Source organism: Sphaeramia orbicularis, chromosome 14 (assembly GCF_902148855.1).
Source record: "Sphaeramia orbicularis chromosome 14, fSphaOr1.1, whole genome shotgun sequence".
NCBI lineage: Eukaryota > Metazoa > Chordata > Actinopteri > Kurtiformes > Apogonidae > Sphaeramia > Sphaeramia orbicularis.
In genome coordinates, this window is record NC_043970.1 from 11,094,446 (window position 1) to 11,121,428 (window position 26,983).

Consider the following 26,983-nt stretch of genomic DNA (forward strand, 5'->3'; position numbering starts at 1 on the left):
CAAACGCACACACATACATAATGAAGACAAACATCTCTGAGGCTTTCAGCACCCAGACAGATCCCAGAGAGACACACCAGCATCTATCCGACAATCACTCTGCTAGGACGACTGACTGACTGTACAGTGGCGCCTGTTGGTGGATTCTTTCTAATCATTTCTTTTTTGACTCAAAACATTAACTGCATAAAAACAAAAAGAAGAATTCATAAGCCAAGCATTGTAGCTATTCAGTCAAATCTCATGTTGCTTTTCTTGCATCATCTAGAAGTTCAGTGGGGGCTTGGCTAACTCTGGCGGCTTATTTAGAGCAACCAAAACTAGGACATCGAACTGTTAATTATACACACAGCTACATCACTACCAGTCCACTGCTGACTACAGGGAGCCAATACACATCAGAAACACTCAGATGGATCATCTATAGGCAACAATGAAAGGAAAAAGAAAGGCTTACAGGGCTAGTGTCTTATGAATATGACAGCAATTTATTTTAGAATTAATTAGCCTCATTAATCTCAAATGGCATCTCAAAGAACATCATTATATTGACTATTCAGTCATGACTATTGTACATCAGTACTCTCAATAAATCAAATTACAGGTTTATACACTGCAAGTAGCATAAGTTTATTCATAGACATTGATTATGCATAATCTTTGCTCTTCACTGTAGATAATAGTGGTATTTTTTCTTTCTTATGATAGATTAAAAGATTAATAGGACTTTTATTAACCACATAAGGATAATTATTCTGCACTTGCAAGAAATATTTCAACATTGGCACAGAACTTGATAGAAGAAACATCTATACTACACCACAGCTACTCAGTGACCATAAGTTGAGCTGTGCAATATTTTGCTACAACCTTTATCTCCAAACATCATTAAACAACATAGAAATGAGGATGCACGAAATATTGGGGTCTTTTTTTCTTCTTCTTCTTTTTTTTTTTTTTTTACTTCACAGCTTCTGAAACTGATAAAGGCTTTGGAACGATGCCAGTAGGTGTTGATATCAGTAAAAGCAGTTTCCATTTAATTTGCAACACGAAGCAAAGCTTGCATGCATTTCTTTGCAGATAATAAACATCCATCATATGCATAGAAATCAAGCTCATTTTCGCTCATCTCCACCCTATCTCTCTCTTTCAGTAACACACACTTAGAAGCAGCAGCATCCTAAGCCAGATGCACTGGCCAGAAAAGGGATTACGACATCGCTTACTTTGGAGGACCACGGCTGCAAGCAGTTGGCATAGCAACGGACCAGGAAAGCCATTTCCACAGGAGGGAGGGTGCCAGTGAAGGGAAGTTTCCCCTCGTTCAGCAAGAGGTGAAGAAAAAAAGGGAAAAACCCTGAAAATAATTGAATAATTAAAAGAGGACAGCTGAGGGCTGATAGCGAACTCTTTGCTGCAAGAACGAAGACGCCCGGAAGATGAGAGGTAGAAAATGAAAAAAAAAAAAAAAAATCCCTGGTTGATTGAGTGACAAAGTTAATATGCGAAGGACTTGCTGGACCACTGTCAGGTGTCACCGCAGAAGAAGATCCCTTTACATGTGGTCAACCTTTCTCCCTTCTGTTAAAGCGTTCAAAAGACCTCACACTCTACTTGAACCTTGAGCAATGCAAAGCTGCAGAGTATTCAAAACTAATCCTAAAAGGTAAAGTAGGCTGCACGGCCCATGAGAAGCCATTCAGGTTTGTCAGAGCAGGTTTGATGATAACAGGGAAACTTGAGTCCTCATTAAGTCATTTTCTTCCAGATTCCTGTCCAAAAAGAAGCAGATGCCGGTGCTGGATGAAAAAGAGGGGCTTGACTGTGCAACTGTAGCCCCCCCTTGGGAAAAAAAGGTCTCTTGTCTGGATCCAAGTCACCCAGCAGCTCCCAAAAAAAAGGCTGCCTGCAGCTCTTTTCTATTCTCCTCACTCAAACTCTGTCTATGATCTTTGCAAGACTTTATCTCTTCATAGAGCTTCAGCGGTGCATGTCCAGCAGAACAGCAGCATCAGCACCGGCTCCATGGTAGGGGCCACCAGCAGTCCCCCAAGTTCACCTAGACCCGGCTCCAGGCTCTTGTTCCTTGGGTTAAGCGCTCCTTGCAAGCCCCTCACGCCGGCATTCCTCCTCCTCCCCCTCCCAACCGAAGCTACCGTAGGATAGGATGCTGCGCTGTGGAGAAGCCAGCCGCTAATGGGAAACGGAGGGGAGAGTGAGAGCGAGGGATGGAGGGAGGAGGGAGGAGAATCCAGCTGAAAAAGAATGACATCACCTGTGCAGAGAGAGAGAGAGAGGGAGGGAGATAGGGGAGGTGGCGAGGATGAAGGGAGCAAGTGAGCGCAGGCTGGGGGAAACTGCATTAGATGGATTGACTGCCGAGCAGATGTGGACGAGCGAGGGAGAGAGAGAGACAGGGAGGGAGAAAGAGAATGACAGATATAGAGAGAAAGAGAGGGAGCATCTTTATTGATCTGCTGGTAACATAAAGCTGAGTGTATTGAGGCAAACCCCCATCCCTCGCTTTTGTGAGTGTGGCGCATAAATTACAAAAAAAAAAAGTGGGGGAAGCATAAATCACAGAGCCCATATCAGATACAAGGACAGACGGTGGCTGCTGTTTTGGTTAACATGCGACACAATAGCACAAGCCGATAATGGGTCCCCCCCCCCCACCCCCACTTCCAAATAAAAAAGTCCCTGTCGTGAGGATTTGCAATTGAGTCTACAGAATCTGACACACCAGAAAGGCAGGTTAAATCACTGCTAAATCACTCTGAGGAAGTACAGATTATTGTGGAGCAGAATAAAGAGGAAATCAAGGCTTTAGGCTGAGCAGCCTGCAGTGGGAAAAGTATTAGAGACAGACCAGTTTCTCACAACAGCTACAAATAGTTTGTGAGGGATGATTTATTTAAGCATCAGCTGTGTGATAAATGCTATAAAGGTGAGATAGAGACAGAACATTTTCATATGTCACCAAAAGAAACGGCCAAAGCCAAGAAGCACTGATCTGTTTGACTTGCAGCTGAAAAAGACATCGCAACTTCAAGGTGAAAGCAGTTAAGATCATTTCTTTTTTAGTAGGGCTGCAATGATTAATTCAGTGGTGATAGCAATTTGGCTGATAGCCCACGCTAGTCCCAACTTTCTTTACTCCATTTTATTTCTGTGCCTTGGAAATGACATCTTTGTTACAAAAAATTAGCTTATTACTTTGTATTGTGGCCAAATTCCAAACCAATTTGATCTATGAAAGAACCCTCAATGTAACACAATCACAATCACTGAAATCATGTCTGGCCAATATGCATCAGCACATACCTCTTACCAGAATTTTGACATCTTAATGACAGTTCTTAGTGGAAACACAAGCCTTAAATGAGGGCAAATTGAACGAGCAGTCCAACAGAACCAAACAATAAAACCATTATTTGCAATGATTTTTGGATACTTGACTTCATTTATCTTTAATGAAAATAGGGAAATTTAGAAACCCTCACTTTCCCTTCAGAAAATGAGCTCCTGCAAGTAACTCTTGCAACACCCTCTGTGTTCAAACCTCCCAAAAATAAAAACACACAAAATGCAAATGCAGTCAAATCAGACTGATTCATATGTATATAACACATGCATCCATATGAAATAATAAAGCTGTGATTCTGAGAAAAAGAAGAAGAGAAGGAAGAAGAGGGTAAAGTGAAAGTGGAGACAAACGGGAGCTGTGGGCTTGTTTGAACGGCCGATTCTCCTCCAGCAGAGGAGAAATGCCAGCTCCTATTACCAGACACTTCGGACAGAGGAGGATCTCCCTCACCTTCCTGTTCTCATTCACTCCTCCTCCCCCTGCTTTCCATATTTTCTCCTTTATATTTTGTCTTCCTGTCCCCCTCTCATTAATATCCCTGTTTATTCATTGCTCCTCCTCTCCATTTATTTCACCTCAGATTACCATCTTTTTTCCACGCCTCACATTTTGGTCTACCCTGCATCATTCTCTCTCTCTTCGAAGATCGTTTTCTTTGCTCTTCTTTGTCAGCTAAAGTGTATCCATTTATCTCATTATCTACGTATGTCTCTGTGCTTCCATACTCCCTCTCTTTCAGCTACGATTCAGGATTTCTACCCTCAGTTCTCTCCTCCGCTTGGATGTGGATGCGATACCAGTCCCCGCACCTCCCCGACCGACTGGAGAATGACATCATCTTTTTACTCCGCAGCCAATCAGAGGCAAGCACATGGAGCCCTGCCTTCGGAGGCGCGCTATGTACACAAGAGAGACAGGCAGAGGGAGAAGCCGAGAGAGGGGCATAGAGATACAAAGACAGACAGACAGCGGATGTTGGGAGGAGGGAGGGACGGCGGATAAAAAAAATAAAATAAATAAAGATGAAACAGGAAGAAGGGTACCCATTATTTAAGGAAAGACTCTAACTAGATTACCCAAATCCCCCCCCAGTCCAGTGGAAACAAACACACACATCACTTAACCCCCCACCTTTCCCCATGAATGAAATTACCAAACACTGAATGGATTACAGACTACAGGCCGAGGTCTGTCAGTGAGTGTGACGGACTGAGCCACTGCAGGTTTGTGTGCCAAAGAAAAGGGAGTGAAAGTAGGTATGTAACTGAACTGTAAGATTATGTCAAGACTGTGTGTATGTGTGTTATGCTGCAGCCTCTTTCGCATACTATTGTGCGCAGCACTACATCATTTTCTTGCCCTGCTGTCAAAGCCCAGGCCTAATAAACCTATGCACACAGACACACACACATACACACACACGCAGAGTTGCTGTGTGCTAAAATCCTGTCCCACAGAAAGACTAACTATGAGAGAAAAGATTAAAAAAACACTTTAATAAGTTTCCAGGATTTCAGTTAAGCCTTGGATTTGTAGGAATGTAGTGAAGCTGTGTTAAAGTCTTAGATATTTGGGGGAAATTATCTGTATTTCATCAACACTACAGTACTAATTACATTTTCAATCTAATACCTGATGTGCACTAAATAACACGTCCCTAAATGCAATTTTCTAGGCAGATTTAAAAGTTAGTTTTCTTTCTTTCTAAAAGTCATTTCACACCAAGCATGGATTTTCATGCAAAAATTCTGCACAGAAAATTAAAGCAGCTCCTCTAATGGGATGTTGTTGTGGAAAATATGTGCAGAAAAACGCATTTATGGATGGACCTGCAGATTTCTGTGTATGGATATATACATCTGAGCAATGAAATCCTTTGTTCTGACTGATGTTATTAATGACTATACACCTAACCCCACCATGCACCATCTATAATATGCTGTCACTAGGACACCTCAAAAGCCTCTGTATGATATTATGTACGCCATTGGCTTGGAGTCAGATATCTCAGATGCATAATGTTACAGGGGTACCTAAAAAAATAACTCAAATGAAATGAAAGTCCATATATGACCTCCTATCAGTGCTCAATAGTAACTATATTGATATCATTAAATCAATTTCCATGTTCTAACTCATCAAAACACGGCCCGTTATAAGTAAAGGCAAATTTGGAATATTTCAAAAATTTGTCAAAAATTCAAAAATCTTAATTTCTCAAAACTGTGAAGACACTTTGTAGACATCGTCCCAAGGAAGCGACATAACAAAATTTGAAATTAATCCGACCAGTAGTTTCATCAGAGAAGATGTTTGAAAAAATTGTTAATGCAGACAACAACAAAGACAATGAAGATGACGTTGAGCACATCCCTTTTACAATGGTTCATAATGGTATATGTTGTTAGCAAAATGCAGTTTCAACAAACTGTACCATGTTAATTGAGGATATAGCTCTTACAAATAACTCCTGCATCAGAGTTTACCATGTACCTCTTGATAAAAGGACTGAACCACTACTGCTACTGCTCAACTCCATTGTCTCTCAAAGTAAAGTAAGATTTGTTTTGACAAAAAAATCAAATACAGCAACAAGATTTTCCGTCTTCCTGTGGTACATTTTTGCATCGCACTGGTGTGAAATGGCATGTGGCAAGTCTTCACTAATCAGTTTGTCCATTCACTTCTACGTCAATGACAAGTTCAAAGGTCATGGTTGATCAAGCTGAAAACTGGCTGATCGATCGGCGCACCTCTGATTAATAATCATTAAATAAGTTACAAACCATGTCTCTTTAATGCGTAAATCTGTAAAAACACACAGAAAGTTGAATGTTAAGTAATTTGCTCTAATAAAGACACACAGATGTTGAGGTCAAAACATTCACAGGACACTCTCAAAATCAAGCAGAGAGCTCTTCAAAGTGATTTGTACAGCAGTGTAATGTGGTTTCCAAACGTGAAAGGTCAGAGGAGTCAAACGTCTCAGTGTGTCTGACTGACCTCATTTTCAGTTCAAGTCAGAGAAGTTAAGGCACACACGCACACACACACACACACGCTGGTTAGCATAAGGTTTGTGAGAACACTTTACTGTAATGTTTGTGCATGGCAATGTGGAATCTGTGTGCAAAACAAAACACAGGATATACGTCACACAGGAAACACTTCCTGAGACTGTGTGTGTGTGTGTGTGTGTGTGTCAGTTGGCTACTGCCACTGCCTTACTGTATGAACAAAATAGAGCTGAAAACTGCAATAAATAATAACTTATATAATTTATCATTTAATTGCTGTATTAATGAATTGTCTGAACTGTGTTTTCATGAACTGTTATGATGTGTGGTGTGTTTTGTCAATGTTTTATTGACCCTCGGGGATAATAAGGATTCTTGATTCTTCTTGACATTCGGAGACAGGCAAAACTGAACAGTATCAGAGTTTTAGAGAAAGCCAAATGAGAAAGACAAAAGATGAGTGAGGCTGAGAGGGGAAACTGAAATAGAAAATACAGAGTGTGCACAAATAGGACATTCATGAAAAAACACATGAAATGCCTTTGAAATGCATGACAAATTCAGGAAGGCGCCACTAGAAAGGAAATGTGACCTGTCCAATGGCAAGTTGTCAGACAGATATGAAGACACACCAGGCAATTTCTAAAGACTAGACAGACACAGCATCCTGTGTGTGTGGTGTTGGTGTGTGTTTGTGCGTTGCTCATTGAGGCATGAAAAAGCTCAGTGATTTTTTTGAGGGGGTCCCGTCTCTCTTTTGTCACTTGGCCTGACGCTGCTGGGATAACAGCCCCCCAGGGATACAACACGCTAATTTGGAGAACCTCACACGCTTCTGCAAAGTAGCCAAACAGCGCTGGACAGTCTATGCATGTGTGTGTGTCTGGGTACCGGTCACAGTTAATCAGCTCTGCCAGGCTAATTAAAGCGAGTCAGCCGGGCCCAGCCCCTGTAACTCTGTAGCACACAGATCTGCATGCATAAACACAAAAAACACACAGAGAAGTGCTGAGTTGTGAAAGCTCCTGGGTGGATGTACAGGCATTTCCATAGACTCTGACTCTCCTCATTTCACTTTACTTTACGCATCTAATAAGAGAGATAAAACAGGCATAGGACTGTTGCATTACACATTTTGGAAAATTTATGATGAAGCTAAAGAAGGAAACCCTGCTCACAGTTACATAAGAGGCAGGAGGTTGTTCCTGAAAATCTGTCACCTCGTATAAATCACTGCACAAATAGAAACAGAAAGAACAACTGTACTATACTGGTCAAAGGTGTTTAGATATTTAGTGATGTTTTAAAATTTAAAAGTATTTAAGTTATTCTAACCTCTTTTATATGGGGATGGCAGCCCCTGGATTGTCATCCATGGTTCATGAAGGGTGATTCTGAAAATTTTGGTCATATTCTGAGCTGTTCTTTGTGCTTTGCCCTCATATTAACATAAAAAAAGTTAGTTAGTTTTGATATACAGCGTGTCCCAAAAAATGTGACATCATTTCTCCCGATCATGTACTCACTCCAATGTCAGTTTTTTGAGACATCCTGTTTTTGCTGAAAAAGTCACTTTTTCTTCAGTTTTTCTGTTACTGATATAACTTTAAATTTACTCTTGAGTTCTCATGAACATCTTCATGATCAGTAAATTAAATATAGGAAAGTACATTATTTATGCTGAAAAATGCAAAATACAGAGAATAATATTATTTAAAAAATGGTGATAAATTGCTTTAAAAAGGTTAAATATAGAGAAACATTTATTTGGGAACTGCCGCAAAAGTACCACTGGGTCTTTATGGGTTAAAGATATGATAAAATTTTACTGTGCTGTAGTTTAATGATTAGACTATTAGATGCACTCGGTACACTTTGGGAAACCCTGGTTGAAATCTCCAAAATATCATGTGCCACAATCTGCAGTTATGTCAGTGACACTGGTTTCCTGTGTGCTGCAGACATGTCCACAGATACGTGGAGAAACATGTTTACAAACCACGTAAAGAGAAAAGTATGTGAAAGCGCTGACTGTAGCCATCTGATCACAAGTGTTTGTTCGTTTTTGTGAGTGTGTGCATCTATCTGAAAGACAGTACAGGAATTCCTGCCATTTAAACCAGCCCTTCCCTTCCTGATCCCCACAGAGAGACTTAAGCCCAGCAGAAGTGCAGATGTGAAAACATGAACTAGGCGGTGAGAAAAAAAGAACAGAAATCACACAAAAAAAAAGAAGAAAAACAACCTCCCATCACTGACACATTAGCACCCCCATGACAACCTTTTAACTGATGAGATGAAAACAACTTAAAAGGTTGCAAATGTTGTAAAAGATATTAACAAGTCATATGAAACATCACTTGGCCTGAGGTGACAAACGGTATGATGGAAAGATGCAAAAGACGGAACAAGAAAATAACAAAAGATGTAGCAAGACTAAAAAACAGCAAAAACACACAACAAAATAATATAAGACCCAAAAAGTGAAAAAAAATGTTAAGGAAAAAAAAAGTACACGACATAACAGGACAAAATCAATGTAATGATGCAACAAAACAAAAAAAGGGAAAAACCTGAAAGACACTAGATGAAAACAATGCAAAAGACACCAGATGAAAACCAATGTTAAAGATGCAGCAAGAGTAAAACATGAAAGACAGACACAAATTGGCATAAAAGATGCAACAACACAATAATATAAAAAGCACGACAAGATGCAACGAGATGGAAAATAATGTCAACATTCAGCAAAATAAGACAACAAAAGTAAAATATAAAATACAAAATAAGATTTAAAATGACATTTGAGAATGAAAGTGGAACAAACAGAAAAGGAAATTTAGGAAAATAGCAAAACATCAAAATATTTATCAGGTTTTTTGTGGGGAATTTTTCATCCCGAGCCCTGGTCTCAGCAGGGCGATGTGTCATTTCCACTCATTTCCTAAAAATGTGATAAATGGCGCCTAATGGGATGCATAAAACTGACAGATAAGGAGGAAAGCTCCAACAGCACTGAGGATAAGAATCTGAGGAAGACGCATCAAAAGCAAATAAGAGGAGACGAGGAGTCAGAGATGAGCACGCAAGAAGTGAGAGGTGAAGACGAGTGGATGAAAAATTTAGACAAACAGAAGGAGGTTGAGCTATGGTTGAAGATAGGAAAGAGCTGCTGAAGGGAAATTCAGAAGGTGAAAAAGAGGTAAGGGAGGAACACCGGGGCCTTGTTTATCTACGGGACATATTATTTTAATAGAAACACTGAAAATATTATCTGGCAGGGGCCGACCACGGGGAAGATGAAGGACGGACAGAGGGAATTAGTAGGCAGGGGAGATGATGGGAGGATAAGGGATGGAGGTAACAGGAGGAGGGAGGGGAGAAGCAGAGAGGAGGATGGAGAGTGAGTTCAACAAGGTTGTCATCTTAGTGCTGCTGATGTAATCCCTAAAATTAGCAGCAACAACAGCGGCAGATAGTGCCCCACTGGTACACTGAGCTGCCCACTGTTCTGTACACTACACACAGGGACTAGAGAGTCTCTTTACAATTCAGCACATTTATTATAAAAGCTAATGAATAGACAAATCTGTGGAAATTACTACAAAATGAAAAGTAGAGATTGAAGTTTTTTTTGTCTCTCACCTCCAAATGGGCACTATTAGTTGCAAGAAGCACATCAATCACTTAATTAATCAATCAAATTTTATTTATATAGTGCCAAATCATAAAAAAAAAAGTTATCTCATGACACTTTACATAAAGAGCCAGTCAAAACCAGACCCTCAAGCCAATTTACAGAAACCCGACAGAATCCTCCAGGAGCAAACACTTGTGCTCATCCAGACGATACTGAATTTCTTGCCATGTTGGCTAGAGCATAGACTCATCAATGGAGTCAAAGCCATCAGTGATCTTTTACTTCAGGTCGTTGGCGTCCCATATCTTTGTTCGATACACAACATTTTTAACATAACCCCATAGAAAGAAATCCAGGGAAGTGATATCTGATAAACGAGGTGGACAGGGCATTGGGCCATCCCTTCCAATCTACCAGTCTGGAAATGTTTGATTTAGGAACCTATCAACATGCAGTCCCCAATGTTGTGGTGCACAGTCCACCTGGAAAATGATGATTAGTTGAAGGTCATCCAGTTGTGGTGACACATACAGGGGTTGGACAAAATAATGGAAACACCTTCACCTCAAGATGATAATGCCCCAATCCATACAGCTAGAATTGTTAAAGAATGGCATGAGGAACATTCTAATGAAGTTGAGCATCTCGTATGGCCGGCACAGTCCCCAGACCTCAACACTATTGAGCATTTATGGTCAGTTTTAGAGATTCAAGTAAGACGTCGATTTCCACCGCCATCGTCTCTAAAAGAGTTGGAGGGTATTCTAACTGAAGAATGGCTTAAAATTCCTTTGGAAACAATTCACAAGTTGTATGAATCAATACCTCGGACAATTGAGGCTGTAATTGCCGCAAAAGGCGGACCTACACCATATTAAATTATATTTTGTTGATTTTTTAAGGTGTTTCCATTATTTTGTCCAACCCCTGTAGAACAAATCTGGTGAACATATCTCATCGATTGCTTTTGTATTATTATTTTTTCGTTTTAAAGAGACTTTATGGACACCCTGTACATTCTAAGAAGAGCTAATGTGTTTGGACAAACACAATATAAACTAAAAATCACTTAAATACAGTTGCACTTCTACTCCTGATGCAAGAATGGAAATGCATCTCAGATATACCAGTAACTGTGGCTATATCTTTCAAAGCTTAGGTATCTTTGCAGTTGTGTGATGTGCTGGATGTACATGCATAGATGATAAATGCAGCAGGACTCCAGCAGCAGCAGCAGCAGCAGAGCTAAACCGTCACTCGGCTTCTGAGGTTTGTGGTTTTAGTTGGCTGTTTGACGGCACCGGTCCAAGATTAACTTGAGTGTTTTGAGTCTGACTCACAATATGAGGAAGTAAACAAGTCACTGACAGGCACATATTCACTGTACAGGGCTCTCCAGATGGTTTACTAAAGCATATTCGTGACTCTTTTGCCAAATAAAATGAACAGACAGACTGGATTAAAAAAGGGGAGGCAATTCAGCCATGGTGGCGTCACCCATTTAGTTTGTGGACAACCGTTTGAAAGCTTCACATTTGACAGTTTGATGAGAGGGTAGAATGGGGAGGGAGGAGCAACAGGGTGAAATGAGGCTAACACTTACTATAATTTACTGAAAACACTAACCACACTGCTAGCTAAGAAATGTCAGGCTAAATGCTTCTAAATAATTTCAGCTACTTACTAAATGTAAACACATACAGTAATTACTAGATTAGCTGACAGAAAATACATGGCAACACTGAATTAATGCTAACATCTTGTAGCTTACAAGCAGCATTGTAATTAAAGACTCAGCAGGCAGGATTTTTTGTGTCAGTGGGAAAAACCTTAATAATCTTTCAGCATTGCAGATTGAGTGGCATAAACAAGACCACATATTAACAGTAACACATCAACACATGCATTCAGAAGTGTTCAGTCCACCAGTCCAGTCAGATTCAGACAAAACTTTGTTTACCTTTCAATGGATCAAACTGAAGCTGTTTCATCTCTCTATTTAGAACCACTTTGCCTATTATATCCACTGCCTTATGTTGAAACACAACAGTAACACAACACAGGCTGCACCATGGCTCATTGTGTTATTGACCTCTGGTAGGTTTGTGAGCATGTCAAGGCTTCACGTCTCCATGGGAAAAATACAGCACGATAAAAAAAAAAAAAAAAGTAGTAAAATATTCTAAATACACTGCACATGTAAAGGGATTAGGGATGTAATGATTACCGGTATAACGATAAACCGTGGTAAAATTGCAGACGGTTAGTATTACCATTTAAATTCTAATTATCATGATAACCGTGTTTGATTACCACACTTTCAGGGGAGAAAATGCCTATGTAAAGATAGGCTTTAATGTGAAATATTTGAGTATAGTTTTGATTTATTACAATTTTGATTTCATATACTTAATATTTGGAACCAATATTCACTTTTAAAGACTTTGAAAAGGTTCATTAAGCATCTGTGTGTTATTTATGCAATAAATTATATACATTTTTTCAAATCGGATTTTATTTTTTTTTGTGTGTTTTTGTTCTTTTATGTTGATATAGTAGGTTAAAGTGAAAAAAATAATAGGCAGATGATATAAATGAAGTTATGCTGAAGAAAAAAAGATACCAAACATGGGTATAGTAAACATTTGTTCATATAGTATATAAAGGCAAAACTGAAAGTACTGAAAAACGGCCAAAATAGGCTTAGACCCCTAAGGGTTAATATTTGAATGTTTCTGCCAACAGAAGGTACATTGTGCCAATTCTTTTATTTTATTATTATTATTTTTTTTTAATATAACTTGTTTAAATTATTTCAGTGTGTGTATAAGTACTTTTTGAATATTTTGAGCACAATTTCAATAATACAGCGATAATAATGATAACCGTGATAATTTTGGTCACAATAACCGTGATATGAAATTTTCACATCGTTACATCCCTAAAAGGGATTAGGATTTTCTTTCTCCAGTAGTAAAACCAGTGATCAACTCTAATGACCATTCCTCATGTGGTTCTACATAAGTGTTCTGTCAATTCCCAGTCATACCAGTGTCCCTGAACTACTGGTCACACCCACACCTGGATATTCAGACACTGATCACTGACTGCCTGTTTCTGACTTGGTGGTAATTTCAGAATCACGCAATAGATTGAGTTAGACTCACAAAAGGCGTAAAGATACACTTGAAACAACAGTAAAATTCATGAAACATTTGTTTAAGAAAATCCTCTGTGAAGTTTTGTAATCATTATGTTGTAGAGCTACTACTACAACACTTTGTTCCTCCTGTTCACTGATACCCTGCAGACCTGGGGATTATTTGTGAGTCTTAACTTTCAATCTTTTCAAAAACCTTTCAAAAATTTGCTTAAAAAAAAGAATTTAAATGAATAAATGCAAAAATTGAGAGAAAGGCACATGTAAAGAACATGTGCGTGAAATTTGAAAAGAATTGGATAAATAGTGTCAGGGAAATCAGTTGGACAACAATCTGAGACAGACAGACAGAGGGACGTATGGAATAACTGATATAACTAAATAAACAAATACAAAAACACCCCCGAGCTTCCAAAAAACCTTTTAACTGTAGAAAATTTACGAAAGAGCCACCCCTTATTTGATGCTCGTAACAAAGGACATTAGACCAAAATGACTGGAGAAAAAAAAAAGAAATACTGACTTGAGGTTTTTTTTTTTTTTATGGACCTCAGATCAGCTTCAATTTCAAGCTTCTTGTCAATAATTCATGAATATCATTTAAAAAGACCTTGGGTACATCTGCAGTAAATTTCAGCTGTTTATTTTATTCATTAATATACCACATGCAGAAGAAAACCTTCAAACCATTTCTGCGGCGCCATCTTAGCTCAACGTTTCTGCCTCCAGTCGAGTTAAAATAACACTGAACATGACCCGTTAGTATTATTAACCCTGTGCAGACCCTCCTGCTCTCCCTCATCATCTTACCTCCACTCTTTACTCCCCCAGTCTGACCTCATTTGACCTTGCCTTGCTCTCACCCTATCCTTCCATCCTTCCCTCCTCCCATTAAATCCCTGTGTGACCTTCTCACCACCTTCACCCTGTGCCCCATCTCTCCGTCTCCTCCTCCTCCTGTCATTTTTTTAACCTTCTTTACTCCAAATCATCAAAGCTTCCGAAATCTATCTCCTATATATCCATCTTTTCTTAATCCTTGATTCATTATTCCACATTTATTCTTCTCCTTCCATATCTACATGCATTCAAATATGATGTGATATTTTTTTCTAATTTCTTAATGCTTTCTAAGCTCTGCTACGCAACATTTTACATAATCATAACTGCTTCCATCCTCCCATCATGCTCTCTCACTTCCACTTTCATCTTGTCCTTCTCCACATCCTACTTCCTTCCCGTTTTGATTTTTTTTGTTAAAGGTCATTCTCAAGGCATCTCTTCTTCCCTAGACATTGCGAAATGAAAGACAATATGACAAAGGTCAAAAGCTAGAGCTAAACAAAACTGGAGAGTCACCGGTTACCTGAATGCAGACAGATGTCTTTTAGCTGTTTTTCTGGCTTTCAAGTCTCATCCTTCTGTATTATGTCCTCACTTTAAGTGTGACTCAACGGTTCTGATTATCACCGATCTTTAAAGTCTTATATGAAAATGTGGCTTTAATTTGTCTACTGTCAGCTACTGTAACACCTGCATAATTCCTGGATTACTGAGGGTCAATAAATCGATGAATCCTGACTTAAAGTGCATCGATACTGCCAAATAATATTAGTGAGGAGAGTAAGTTATCAATAACAAAGCAGCCCTACTTTAGAGCTGCACCATTATTCTGAGTTAAAACGCACACAATTTTGTTCTTTTCCTCCTCACTTCCTTTCGGTTTCCCATCTATCCCTGGGGCCCTGCTTGGTCTAGCAGTGGCAGAGCTGGCTAGAGGCCCCTGGGGGCTTTGCTGGCCCCACCTGCATTCTGATAGAATGAGATCAGATGAGCTTGGAAGTGGAGTGAGTGCATAAAATGCAGCTTTAGAACACAAAATAGCCCTGAATGTTTCCGCTGTGCACAGTGCAGAGCAGATGACCAGCAAGACCGACACACATATGGGTCAACATTACTATAAGGTGCCTGTCAAGACTTCAAAATGTACAAAAAGAAAAAAGAAAAAAAAACTTGAGATTTTCTACTTTACCTTAGGTTCAATGTGTTATGTAGATGTTGGTTAAGCTCCCGTGTTTTTAATGAACTTTTTGCAAGCAGACAAAGTGCAAGCAGACCACAAAGTATGAAACAAATATGTCCACCCTGTCACTGATAAATACACATTAAAATAAGTGACAGGGTGGACAGTTTTGGCTAAAGTTAGCATTTAGTGACCACATGTTGCACCTTGTTTTGGCAAAGTAGATCACCTTTGAAGAGGACTGTGTCATGTTCAACAAATATATTTTGAATTTCTGAAAAGTTTTATATTAAATGATATGTTGTGGTGACAGGGTGGACATGCTAAGCTTGACCAAATCCAAGTAGAAACACAAAATGATCAAAATTTTGAAATGTAAAAGTAAATACTAAATGCTCTCATAGACTGTTTCCACCTCCAATGAAGACACTCAAAATGATGGTGATGTCATCAGTGATATCATCAACCAGATTATTAAAGGGGCGATTCCCCCAAAGTGACAGGGTGGACAGCAATTTCAAGGACACTTGTAGAATGTTAAACATTATAATGAAAATAAAATATAAATTATCAAAATGACTTGTTCTATCGAAAATCTTGTTGAGTATAATGACATCTAAAAAGCTTTTTTTTTTTTTTTTTTTATTTAAACACTTATCAATCTCACTAAAGTTAGAAGGGCAGTGTAAGGGACAGGCACAAATCATCTACATTCCCTCAAAGAAAATTGTATAAAATAATAAAATCACATTTAAAGAGGTTTAAAATTGTACTGATATACTGTATGTGTAAGTGTTTGCCCATTCATAACCAAACCCCAGAATTTCATTATTTTTTAATGTGTTCATGCTGACAGTTAGATTCTGCTAGTCTTAAATCAGCCACACCCATATACAGTGGGAAACAGCCACATGGAAAGCAAATGTGCACCTCTGCTGAGGCACAGATTTTCCAAAATATGCACTCCCACATGCATTAATGACAAAAAAAAAAATGAAGCCAGGAATATTACAGGAATTTTAAAAACTTCACGAGTGCAGCATGCCAAGCAAAACTCTATAAAGCTGACCGACACCAGAGAGCTCATTCCAGCACAATCAGTGGAGGAAACTGACTTTTTTCAACAAAGTACTTTGACAAGTGCTCCACAGATTTGCCAGATATTACTATTCACTGCTCAGCCAGTTTAATTCAAGATGGCACAGAAGAACCAAAGGCATTGAAGCAACTGACATGTCATCTGAGGCAAAACTGAAAGATGATGTGGCATGTTTTTCACTTTGCTCTTTACACCAGGTTTGCAGGGACGATGAAGAGTCATTATGACTCACACCTACTGTATGACCTGTACGATGATGGCATCCTCAGATTTGACATAATTATCAGCAGTGACATAAGGTAACCTAAGTAATGCAAGAGGATGACAAGCTCAGGCTCATCAGATTGAACTGAAACGATAGCACCAAGGACTGCATCATCAAGGGGAAAGTCACTGCTGATTGATACTGAAAAATACAGTATATTATTACAAGGACAGAATGGCATAGTAGAGCTCCTAATTTGCCTCTAAGTACAGTAGACTGAAAACCTAAGATAGTACTTCCAAAGAGACTGTGAGAGCTGTGATATCAGAAAAACATCTTTAAACAAAAGTAGCCAGATTCTCACTGACAACAAAAATAGTACCAATGTCCCTGTATCTCACCGGCATGTTCTATCAAGAATCAGCAACAACTTGAACAACTTGAATTTGCATGGTTGTCAGGGTTCTACTGCTATGTTAGAGTCCTGTGTCATGATGCAGGAGATCTAAATCCCAACAGAAGTGGGTGGTACTTTGACTGGAGGAGAACTCAATAAATTATATGAAAGTCCATATACGTAGGACTTCTTATTAGATTCCAATCTGATCTCTCAGGTCAGCTGACCAGCTGCTCCTGAGGGTTCCAAAACTAGGCTGAAGCTCAGAGGGGACAGAGCATTTTCTGTTGCAGCTCCAAAGGAATGAACTGCCGCTGCACATTAGACAGGCCTCCTCACTGTCTAATTTCAAAACTCTTCTTAAAACCCACCTCTTTTCTTTGGCTTTTCACACCACGTAGGTTGTTCATTTTATCTGCATGGAAATTTTATCTGGGGTGGACAGTCTATTTACTTATTATGTTTTATTGTGTTTTTATCTTAGTATTTTATACTCTTATTATGTTTTATTGTGTTTATTTTACTGTACAACACTTTGGAAACCATTGTGTTTATTTAAATTTGTGCTTTATAAATTAAAATGGATTGGATTCGGATCAGTGCTCAGTAGTAGCTATATTGACATCTGTAACCATTTCCATGTTACAAATCAAAATATGGCCCACTGAAAGTCAAAGCAAATTTTTAATATTTCAAAACATTCCTCAAAAATTCAAAAATAACATTTTGTCACATTTTGTCATTAATTTGAATTTTCACTCTATCTCACGTGTGTGTCTGGTTTATAGGCAGAAGAACAAAAACAAAAAAAAATGGATGTAGAAAAAAGATAAAGCAGACGTCAGACGTTTTGCCTTCTGACACAGGAAGCTAGCTAACCACAGTCGTTGCAAGAGACTGAGGTGTTTCCGGTGTGTACGAGCACTCGCCTGCTCAAAGCCAACAGCAAGGATGCTGCTTCATGCTCTGCATATTTCAACACGCCTGCTCAAAATGAACATAGTTACTTGGGTTACACTTCATTTGAATAGTCATAACACAGAGTTTTATTTTTGAGTATTGAGTATTTGAGCTTTCAACAGCTTGTGTAAAATAGTTTGTTAAAAACACAAAGTTAAGTTGCAGGTGTTCATTTCAACATAATTTTTGAATCATAAGATCAATCCTCAAGGCGTATGGAACATTTTTCCTGATAATTCAGGCAGAATAAGGACCAAAAGTTCATGTTCTAGCCTAGTATCTGACACTTTATCTACAGAAGTGAAACAGCTGAACAGAAGCTGCTGAAATGTTACAAATATGTTATTATTACTTCTACTATTGCTTACATACAGTACTTGCATTACTTATATATCATTGCTGTGACTATGACTACTGTTATCACTTGGTTATAACTTTTATCCTGTGATTATTAAGCTATATAGTGCATATCAAAACATAATTAGTATCTATTATTATTTATTTATTATTATTACTACTTCTTTATTATTACTACTTTGCTACTTGTTGTTTCTACTGCTTTCCGATGTGGAATTGCCTGTTTTGTTTTGAGGGTTTTTCACTACTGTTTCGTATAGTTATTGTATTGCTATTTTCGTGTGATATTTCATGTGTGTGTACATTTCGTGTTGTGCTGCTATTGGAACCTAAATTTCCTCAATCAATAAAGTTCTATCTAATTCAATCTAATCCACTCTAATCTAAATAATATATAGAAGGTTCAGAGCTTCTCTGAAATTAGTTTTAACAGAGTTCTACATTTGTGCACACTTGCATGTGTCTATTCACACTATACATCACTATTTCCTAAACTGATCTTTAATCTGAAAAAAGATATTCTGTACTTAAGTCAAAATTTAGCAAGATTTAGAGCTCTTTTGACAAATTCACAAACTAGATTTTGATCCAAATCCAGTGATGGCTTCATTAATCTATCTGGAACCATAGGGTGAGGGGCAAACAAGACACCAGTGAGGCCTCTGAGGTGAAAATGAAGCCATTTGACTGTGTCCATGAGTGCTGTGTGCATCTATGTGTGATGTGACCCTGAGTCATTAGTGCATCCCAGTGGTCTACAGGATTTTCAGTCTCTCATCCTGTTAGAAGAACACTCACATTTCTGGATCAATGACAATCAACTGAAACCAGTGTCATAATGAAAATACGAGGAGCAATGCAATACAACACAAGTTCAAAACTCAATCTGAAAAAATGATGTAAGAGGTGGTGTCTTTCTTTCCATTCCTGCACCACATTTTGGACTCTCCTCTCAACTCATAGCTTTAGGAACTTCATTCACTTCCCCACAAGCCATTAAGACAAAGACAGAGAGAGACAGCGGTGCAGACCAGTGATAATGGATCACTGATGTTATTATGGCTCAATAAGGCCTCTGAACAACATCCTCTGATCCACTGCCAGAAATACAGTTTTCTTTGAGTGTGTGTTTGTTCAGTATACAGTCTGTGTCACATCTACTTATTACCATTACATCAGGGCAAAAGCCAACCCCTTTACTCAAAAAGGGAAAACCAGCGTCTGGGTGAAAGTCAGTGTGGGTTTTGTATGATGTTTACAGACAATATGCTTCCTAAATTGGCTGGGTTTTTCTTCTGCAGCTTAATCAGTGTTAACATTTAGGGCACTTTCACACCTTCCTCTTTTCAGTTTGATCTGTATAAAGTATGTGGGTTACAGCTGATGATGGTCTGACCAAAACATTTTTGGTCCAGATTACAGTCTAGGTTAATTTATGGTGTGAAAACACACTTTGGGTGGTTCAAACTTCTGTACCAGTTACAAGAAAGCTATCAACAGCAAAAAAAAGATTGAAAAAAACAAACAAACAACAACAACAACAACACAGGTGACAGTAGAAATAAAGGTGAAGTAACAAAATGCTGATGTCAGACGCATGATTGTCTATCTATTATTATACTATATTCTACAGGGAAACACCACAAGTAGATGATGATGACAGGATGTAAGTTCACTCCTAAAACTGCAGTGTGAAAGCAAAACTACCCAAAGTTGCTAATAATAAGAATACACTGATTCCTTTAACTGATTTTAAAGAGTGTTAAAATTCTGGAATCAAGACTGTTGCTCTGTAAATGTCTCAACTGAATATGTGTTTTTCTGTGTTTGCAAATGGTTTTATTACTGTAAAACTGTAATTATGTGACTGTTTTGCTGCTGTCTTGGTCAGGTCTCCCTTGAAAAAGAGATTTCAAAGGAACCAAACTGGTTAAATAAAGGTTTAATAAAAATAATACATTAAAAAAAAAAAAAAAATCTCTGCAAAAGAAAAATACTATCACAGATATCTAAAATCTCAAACTGATTAAATATGGAAAATACTGAATATAAATATTGCTTTCCATGTATAAATTAATAGCGTAACCATGTAGGTTTATTCTTCTTCATAAGGAGATCCAAGGCAGGTCTGAAATAACAAACTACACGTTGGTAAATAACAGTTTTTTTCCTATTTAATTATTTGAGGAGCTGCATGTAGCCAACTCGTGGGGCAAAATGTAAGATGCCTGGGTTATAAAATGTAGGTAAAATTCCTTTTGAGATTTAACATGGTCATGAATAACATACGAAATGATCAAAGATAAAAAGTTTCACTTTTATGCTGAAAGATGTGTTCTATTAATGTGCATTAAGCCCTGAGGGGTCAAGGGTCAGCTCAAACCTGTCTCTGTCCATTTGATTGCAAGTCAGTTGTTGTTCCCAGCATGCATCTGTTTATTCCCCCCACCACACACATACCAGTTCTTCCTGTTTTGCCACCCACAGTTTGAGCATGTGTGTGGCAGCCTCAAAATGACCCATTTTTCCCAATACTGACTGTTTCTAAACAGCAGGTGCTTTGAGCAGGAGTGACTCACACATACACGACGTGCACATGAGCACAGACACACTCACTGATATGGAAATACACTGTAAGCACGTCACACACACATGACAGGAACATCCTCGACACTAGTGAGTGTATCACAAGACAAGAAGATGAAGAAAAGATGGATGTGGATGTTGTGTCCTACCTGGTTGTTGACATGATCCTGATGAAACACCGGAAAAAAAACATGAAAAAGAAACAGAAAGATGTAAGATAGATGTTGGGACAGTATAAACTACAATACCAACAGGCTACCATGTCATATCCACAATAAATTCTCACAATAAGCAATAATTCAACATGTCAGGGCCCTTTTCCGTCAGTCCCATCTTCCTCTATTGCATAGATGTCACACTCATTTTTGTTTAGGAGCCAAATTCAGACCAATTTGTTCTGGAGCAGGTCGGCCCAGTAAAATAATAGCACAATAACCTACAAATAATAACTCCAAGTTTTTGTTTTAGTGCAATACAAAACATTAAATTGGGAAAATAGTTACATTTATAATCTATCCTTTCACAAAAAATGAACCTGGAAAAAACTGAAAGAAAAATACATGCAATTTTAACAATATTATACCTCAGCTTAATGTTAACACAATGTACAGATCACAGTGGATTCACACACAAAACATTTAGTAAAAGGCAGAATATTGTTAAAATTGTGCTTAATTTTCTTTAGACATTTCAGGTTTTTAATATTTGTTCAGTTTATTCACGTTTTACCGTTAAAGGACTGTTTGTAAATGTACATGTTTTCATAGTGTAATGTTATTTTTTTCTTTTTTTTCCCATAAACCAAGAAGAAAATTTGTGGTTCTCAATATTAATAGGTTATTATGCTAAATTTTGCTTGCTATCACATAGCTCTTTATGTGGCTCCTGAACTAAAACGAGTTTGACATCCTTGATCGTAAATATCTTCAGTGTAATTGTTGCACATCCCAAATTCCTCCTGTGGGGCTTCTGGAACCTTTGGTGGGCTAGATTAAGCCTACGAGCTGCATGTTTAACACCCCTGCTCTATTGTTTCTATTATTCTTTTGTTGAGAGCCTCCTCTGTTTTTCATTTATCTGCTTATTTCTCACCCTCACACTAAAGGACACAGTCTGAACTACATCATTAAACAGGAGGAAAACAAAGGCAATCGACGTCTTTTTAGAACCGACAAATGATTCAATAAGCATGAGGTATTCTTCTGGACATGTTCATGTCGGTGAATTTGCTTTAGTGTTTCAGTCTCAATTGTTTGTATTGGTTTTATTACATTATTTATTACATGTTTTGTTACATGTATCCCACTGACCTCCTTATTCTATTTGATTTTTTTTTTTTTTACTATTCTTTTTTCAGCATGTCTCTACATGTTGTTGTATGTATTTTCATGTGTACAAACTATTCACACAAATTGCCCCCAGTGGGATTAATAAAGTTGTCTGAACCAAACAGAATCACCACATTTAATATTCAAGTTTTTTCCCTTACTCCAAAGAATCTTGCTATTAGGTTGTTTACTGTACATGGCTAATGAAAATGAATGGGATTCCTGCTTAGTTTACATCAAAATATGGAAAAGTAGCTGTAGTTGTTGGTTTTTCACCAGCATTAGACTGTGTGAACGTGACCTCCCTCTTTCATTCCTTCAACCACCTTCCTGAAAAGTTTGACAGGCAAGACTTGAACATGTCCACAAACCTGTTGACAGTCAAGAATTTAATCCATTCATGCATAATGGTTACTCCAGTGTTCATCTATTCAAAGCTGTTCTCTTGTATAGTCATGGGTTTTGTTGTTTTAGTTTCATATCAGTAAACACGCTTGTGCATCATACCATACAGTGCCACCTATGGGCCAGTCATGGGAAGCGTTTTTTTTTTGTTTTTTTTTTAACTCATAACCAAGATGGCTGACAGGAAGTCAGAAATACTGAACATCTCCAGAATATCTTGTAAATCGTTCTACAGCAGAACATCCACGAAGGCAGAAAAAAATATGCTATCATCAAGTAACATTTACGAGTTAATATTATTGTTAAACATTCCACATATTTATTTTATATTGGAAGAAATTTGCAATTAATCCAATGTCCATTCAACTGGATGCCATACATCACTGGCTGTATTTCTGTATTTCACTGTAATTCATACATTACAGTAACATGTTCGAGTGTAACTCGATTATTATTAGAGGGTAACTAACAGTCTTTTTTAAAACAAAAACTTTTTTTCTTTTTTGATATTATCTCCAAAGTGAGGAACAACTAGTATTAGAATATGTAAAAATGTGAGAAAACACCAGATTACGAGCATTAAAAATGTTTTTATTTTATTGTTTTCACAGGGTATGTTGGTTTGGTAAACACATTTCTCTTCGCTTCAAAAGTTAAACTCATGGTGTCCAGTTGAGTGAAAAACAGATTCATAAAAAAATGTCATTTGCATTGTTTTGTTTTAAAGAGGAATAAAAACACTTGGGGAAAAAATTCTGGACAAAGCATGAAAGGTTTAATGTTTTGGCATGTTGGTTTTTGTCCTACACACATAATCAATAAGCCATGTGTTGAATGCGTTTCATGTTTCTAGAATGCCTCTACTACCTGGATAATAAATTGCAACTATTGTCATATTCTACAAAGCTGAATATGTGTGCGCATGTAGCGGTAAAATTCAGTGAGTGGCCTGAGTGAAATGAATCTTATGGCATCTCGTGTTTTCTTTTCAACAAAGGTGTCTATACCCAAATGCCCCATCTCCAATCTTGCTCCGATTTGATGTAAAACTCATTTATTTCTCTGTACTTTCAGCACATTCTCAAAGCTCCATTTGTGTTTGTCCTGTTCGTAGTGCTGCGCTAGCACTTCAGACTGCTTTGCCTTTACATAATAAGTGCAGCCACAGAGAAGAATGGGGTGGGATTCGGCGACGCTGAAGGCTACAAATGTAATTTAAAAAAGTGGAACAATCACCAAGAGACCAGAGAGGCAGGTAGGGTGGGCAGACGACACTTTAAGCTCTCCATTAAGCCCCTCTGTAACACCCTGGGGAGTTTTGCATGAGTGGTGAGAGTGTGTGTGTGTGTTAGCTAAATGTTGATGTTTGTGTCTGTATGTGTGTCTTGTGATTGTAAGTGTGTGTGGCAAAGCGTGGCAGCTGGCGATTAGTAGAAGCTGTAACTGACACAGTGGTGGCCCCGGTGATCCTATCAGAGGGAGGGAAACTCAACTTGACAAAAAAGGCGCTCACAGTAGTTTCAGTATGTCTCTTCTCTCAACAAAATTCACCCTGACACACTTGGAATTGGACTTAAGAGAGACCTAGTTTCTTACTGAATAAAATGTTCTATTTAGATAAAATGTAAGTGATGTAACAGTGTTTTTATTTTTTCCCTCTCCTGTGAACTAGAGCGGGGCAATACTTTGAACATGCTTGATGGATTGTGACTTTTTCTATATGGGATCTAATAAATAACTATGAGATTGAATTCTCAAATGCAACCTGTGTCATTTTTTAAGGTTCTGGCCTTAGCGCTAATAGAGTTTTCTCTTCTTGTTTTATTCCTTTTGCAGATTCACTTTCACTTCCAAGGTTCTGGAACAATCTGCCCCATCATGTCACATGTGCACAGTCCATTAAGCATTTTAAATCTTTAAAGACACACCAATTTGCACTGGCTTTTAATACAAGTGTGTGACTTTTATTTGTTTTATCTTCTGGTTGTGTTTTTAGATACTATCTATTCTTTTGCTGTGTATCTGTTTTATCAGTTTTAGTAAATCTTATCTTCTATATTCATATTTTTTTTATTAGTTTTACTATATCTTATTTTTACCTATATCTTTGTACAGCACTTTGGGCACTTTGCGTTGTTGTGAGTCAAGGTCAAGGTCAGGTTTAAGTGGAATGAATACCAGGCAAAACATAGTATTTAACATAGAGAACTCCATTATGGTTGGTGTAGCATTGACATCGCTAGGCTAAGTCAGTTTATAGTGATTTTTTTAGAGTCTGTCAGCAATAAATGTATTTGGTTAGTCCACTTTAAAGGTTCAAGATTAATGGATGCTTGTGTGATTGGGTGTCGTTTGTGAAACTGTCAATGCTAAGCTTAGAACCAGACCAGGTTGTTTTTCTCCTCACTATCCTCATATTGGCTTCCAATTTTCTGCCTAGGTTCAGCTCCTCTACAGCAGCAACACTAGCTACCATTACCTTAGAAACAGTGTTCGCTAATGTCAAAAAAACACAGATTCAACACAACAAAACTCACACAAGCACATGAACACACATTCATTTTACATGTTAAACCTTTAACCTGTGGGAATTTGGGACGAGTAACACTGATGAAGTAAAGTCTACATGTGTTTGAATCATAGAGTATATGTTCGTTATATAAAGATATATACCGCATATCGTTAGCATCATAGCATAATTGCCGAAGTCATGTTTTTTGCCAAATTGTGATATCTGTGTAGCTTTACTCTCCTAACACTGCTGATTCATTTTGCATCACTGGCTATGACTTGAAAAAAATATGACTTTGGTAATTATGCTATGAGGCAAACGATATCAAAATGTAAGATATTTTGTCCATATCGTGTGGCCTGAAAAACATTATATGTACAGAACCACTTCAATGTTTGCACTGTCATGTTAAACCTACTTTAAACCTACCACATTTATTATCTAACACAATAAGTTGACATGTGACAAATGACTATAGTAAACCTTATAGGTGCTGATGGTACCCAGGCAGATACAGAAGCTCTTAAACTCTACTGTCTGAAACTTCACCTGATACTTTGAAGAAAACATTTACAATGTTTCATAAATATGCAGCGTAAAAATACCTCAATAAATGTAACCGCCTCAAACCCAGGTTCCGACATAAGCCTTGTTCTTACCGTGTTGTAGGCAGCAGGTTCTTGTCCGTCTGTGATGAGTTCCCGCTCTCCCCTTGGATTGACCCTCCTGAAGCGCCGTCTGGACCTTCGCTGTGATCCCTCCCTCTGTAAAAAGCTGTCGTCCCCCTCACTGCCGTTATCCACCTGGAATGAAAAGTCAAACCCGTCCTCAGAACAGCAACTTCTGCGATGACTGCATCCTAAACTTTCGGGTCGGTGACAAGTGTGAGACTCTGTTTCCCACTTTGAGTCCTGAGAGAATGGCTCGGAGCTGCTGCGTTTCAGCAGTTCAGACTTTTGGATTTTATTTAATGAGTTGCGGTTCTTAAGCTCCAAGATTTGTGTGTCACTTCCTGTCTTCTTGTCACTACTATCCAAGTTTTGGGACTTAAGCTCAGCTTTAAGATCCTTAAATGTGTTTTCTTCTTTATTCTGGAGGTCATCTACATGTTCTGGAGGTTCTGAGATCTGATCCTGCTCCTCTACAGGCTCCTGGTTGAACATCCAGTTCTTCCACAGCATAGAAAGCCGGTGCCAGCGCAACACACTCATTTGGACGCAGTGACAGGGTCAGAAAAACACATAAAAGTAGGAAATGCCAAAGGGGAGGGGGGGCATAAACAAAGGGGAAACCCTTCTAAAGAAAAGCTGAATAGAAGTGTTGAGTCCAAGTTTTAAAAAAAGGTCCAAAATCCTGCGGGATCCAGTAACATTACATCCTTAGAGACCAACATCCAGAACAAAGAGAAGAAAAAAAGCATCGATTTAAAGAGAAAAACAAATGCATGGACAATGACGACAGAAAAAACAGTATGTCCCCGTCGGTCTTGTTCAAAGTTGGAGTTATCCTTTTCTGAAGGACGAGGAGTTCAAGAGAATAGTTCAGCTGCTCAACACGTTGCATAGTCACAGCCTTACTCACATGCTCACCACAGTGTTCTCTCTCAGTCTGACACATGCCCAGAGCATACACTGAGCCCACAGTTTCCTCCAGGAAACCGTAAATACACAAATATCCTCTGCTCCGTGCAGAAAGAAAAAAACAAAAAACAGCAGAGCACACAAATTCCGGCCATACAATTCATTCCCAATGGTCTTTTTGAGCTGGACCGTTGTTGAAGGAGGAATTTGTTTTTATTTTCCATTGGATAATGTTGAACAAGTCAACAACATGATTATGTTACAAATGACCACAGTCTAAAAGTATGTAAAACATCTTTATCTGTGGTCAAATTAACTGCTTTGGTTTTACTGAATACATTTAT

At 38.3% G+C, this 26,983-nt stretch overlaps 1 protein-coding gene across 3 annotated transcripts in view; it reads right to left on the bottom strand.

Moving 5' to 3' along the window:
• The window catches only part of rapgef6 (Rap guanine nucleotide exchange factor (GEF) 6), a 132,855-nt gene extending 106,217 nt beyond the window's left edge, over positions 1 to 26,638 (bottom strand). For 2 of the 3 annotated variants that reach the window (XM_030153334.1, XM_030153333.1), the window contains exons 1-2: positions 25,719 to 26,637; positions 20,964 to 20,981 (exon numbers count right to left, since the gene is read on the bottom strand). In XM_030153334.1, coding sequence (XP_030009194.1) covers positions 20,964 to 20,981; positions 25,719 to 26,270 — 570 coding nt within the window. In that variant the 5' untranslated portion in view covers positions 26,271 to 26,637. Of the gene's footprint in view, positions 1 to 20,963; positions 20,982 to 25,718 lie in introns of all 3 variants that reach the window. The other variant, XM_030153332.1, reaches the window with a different exon arrangement.
• Positions 26,639 to 26,983: the final 345 nt, after the last annotated feature.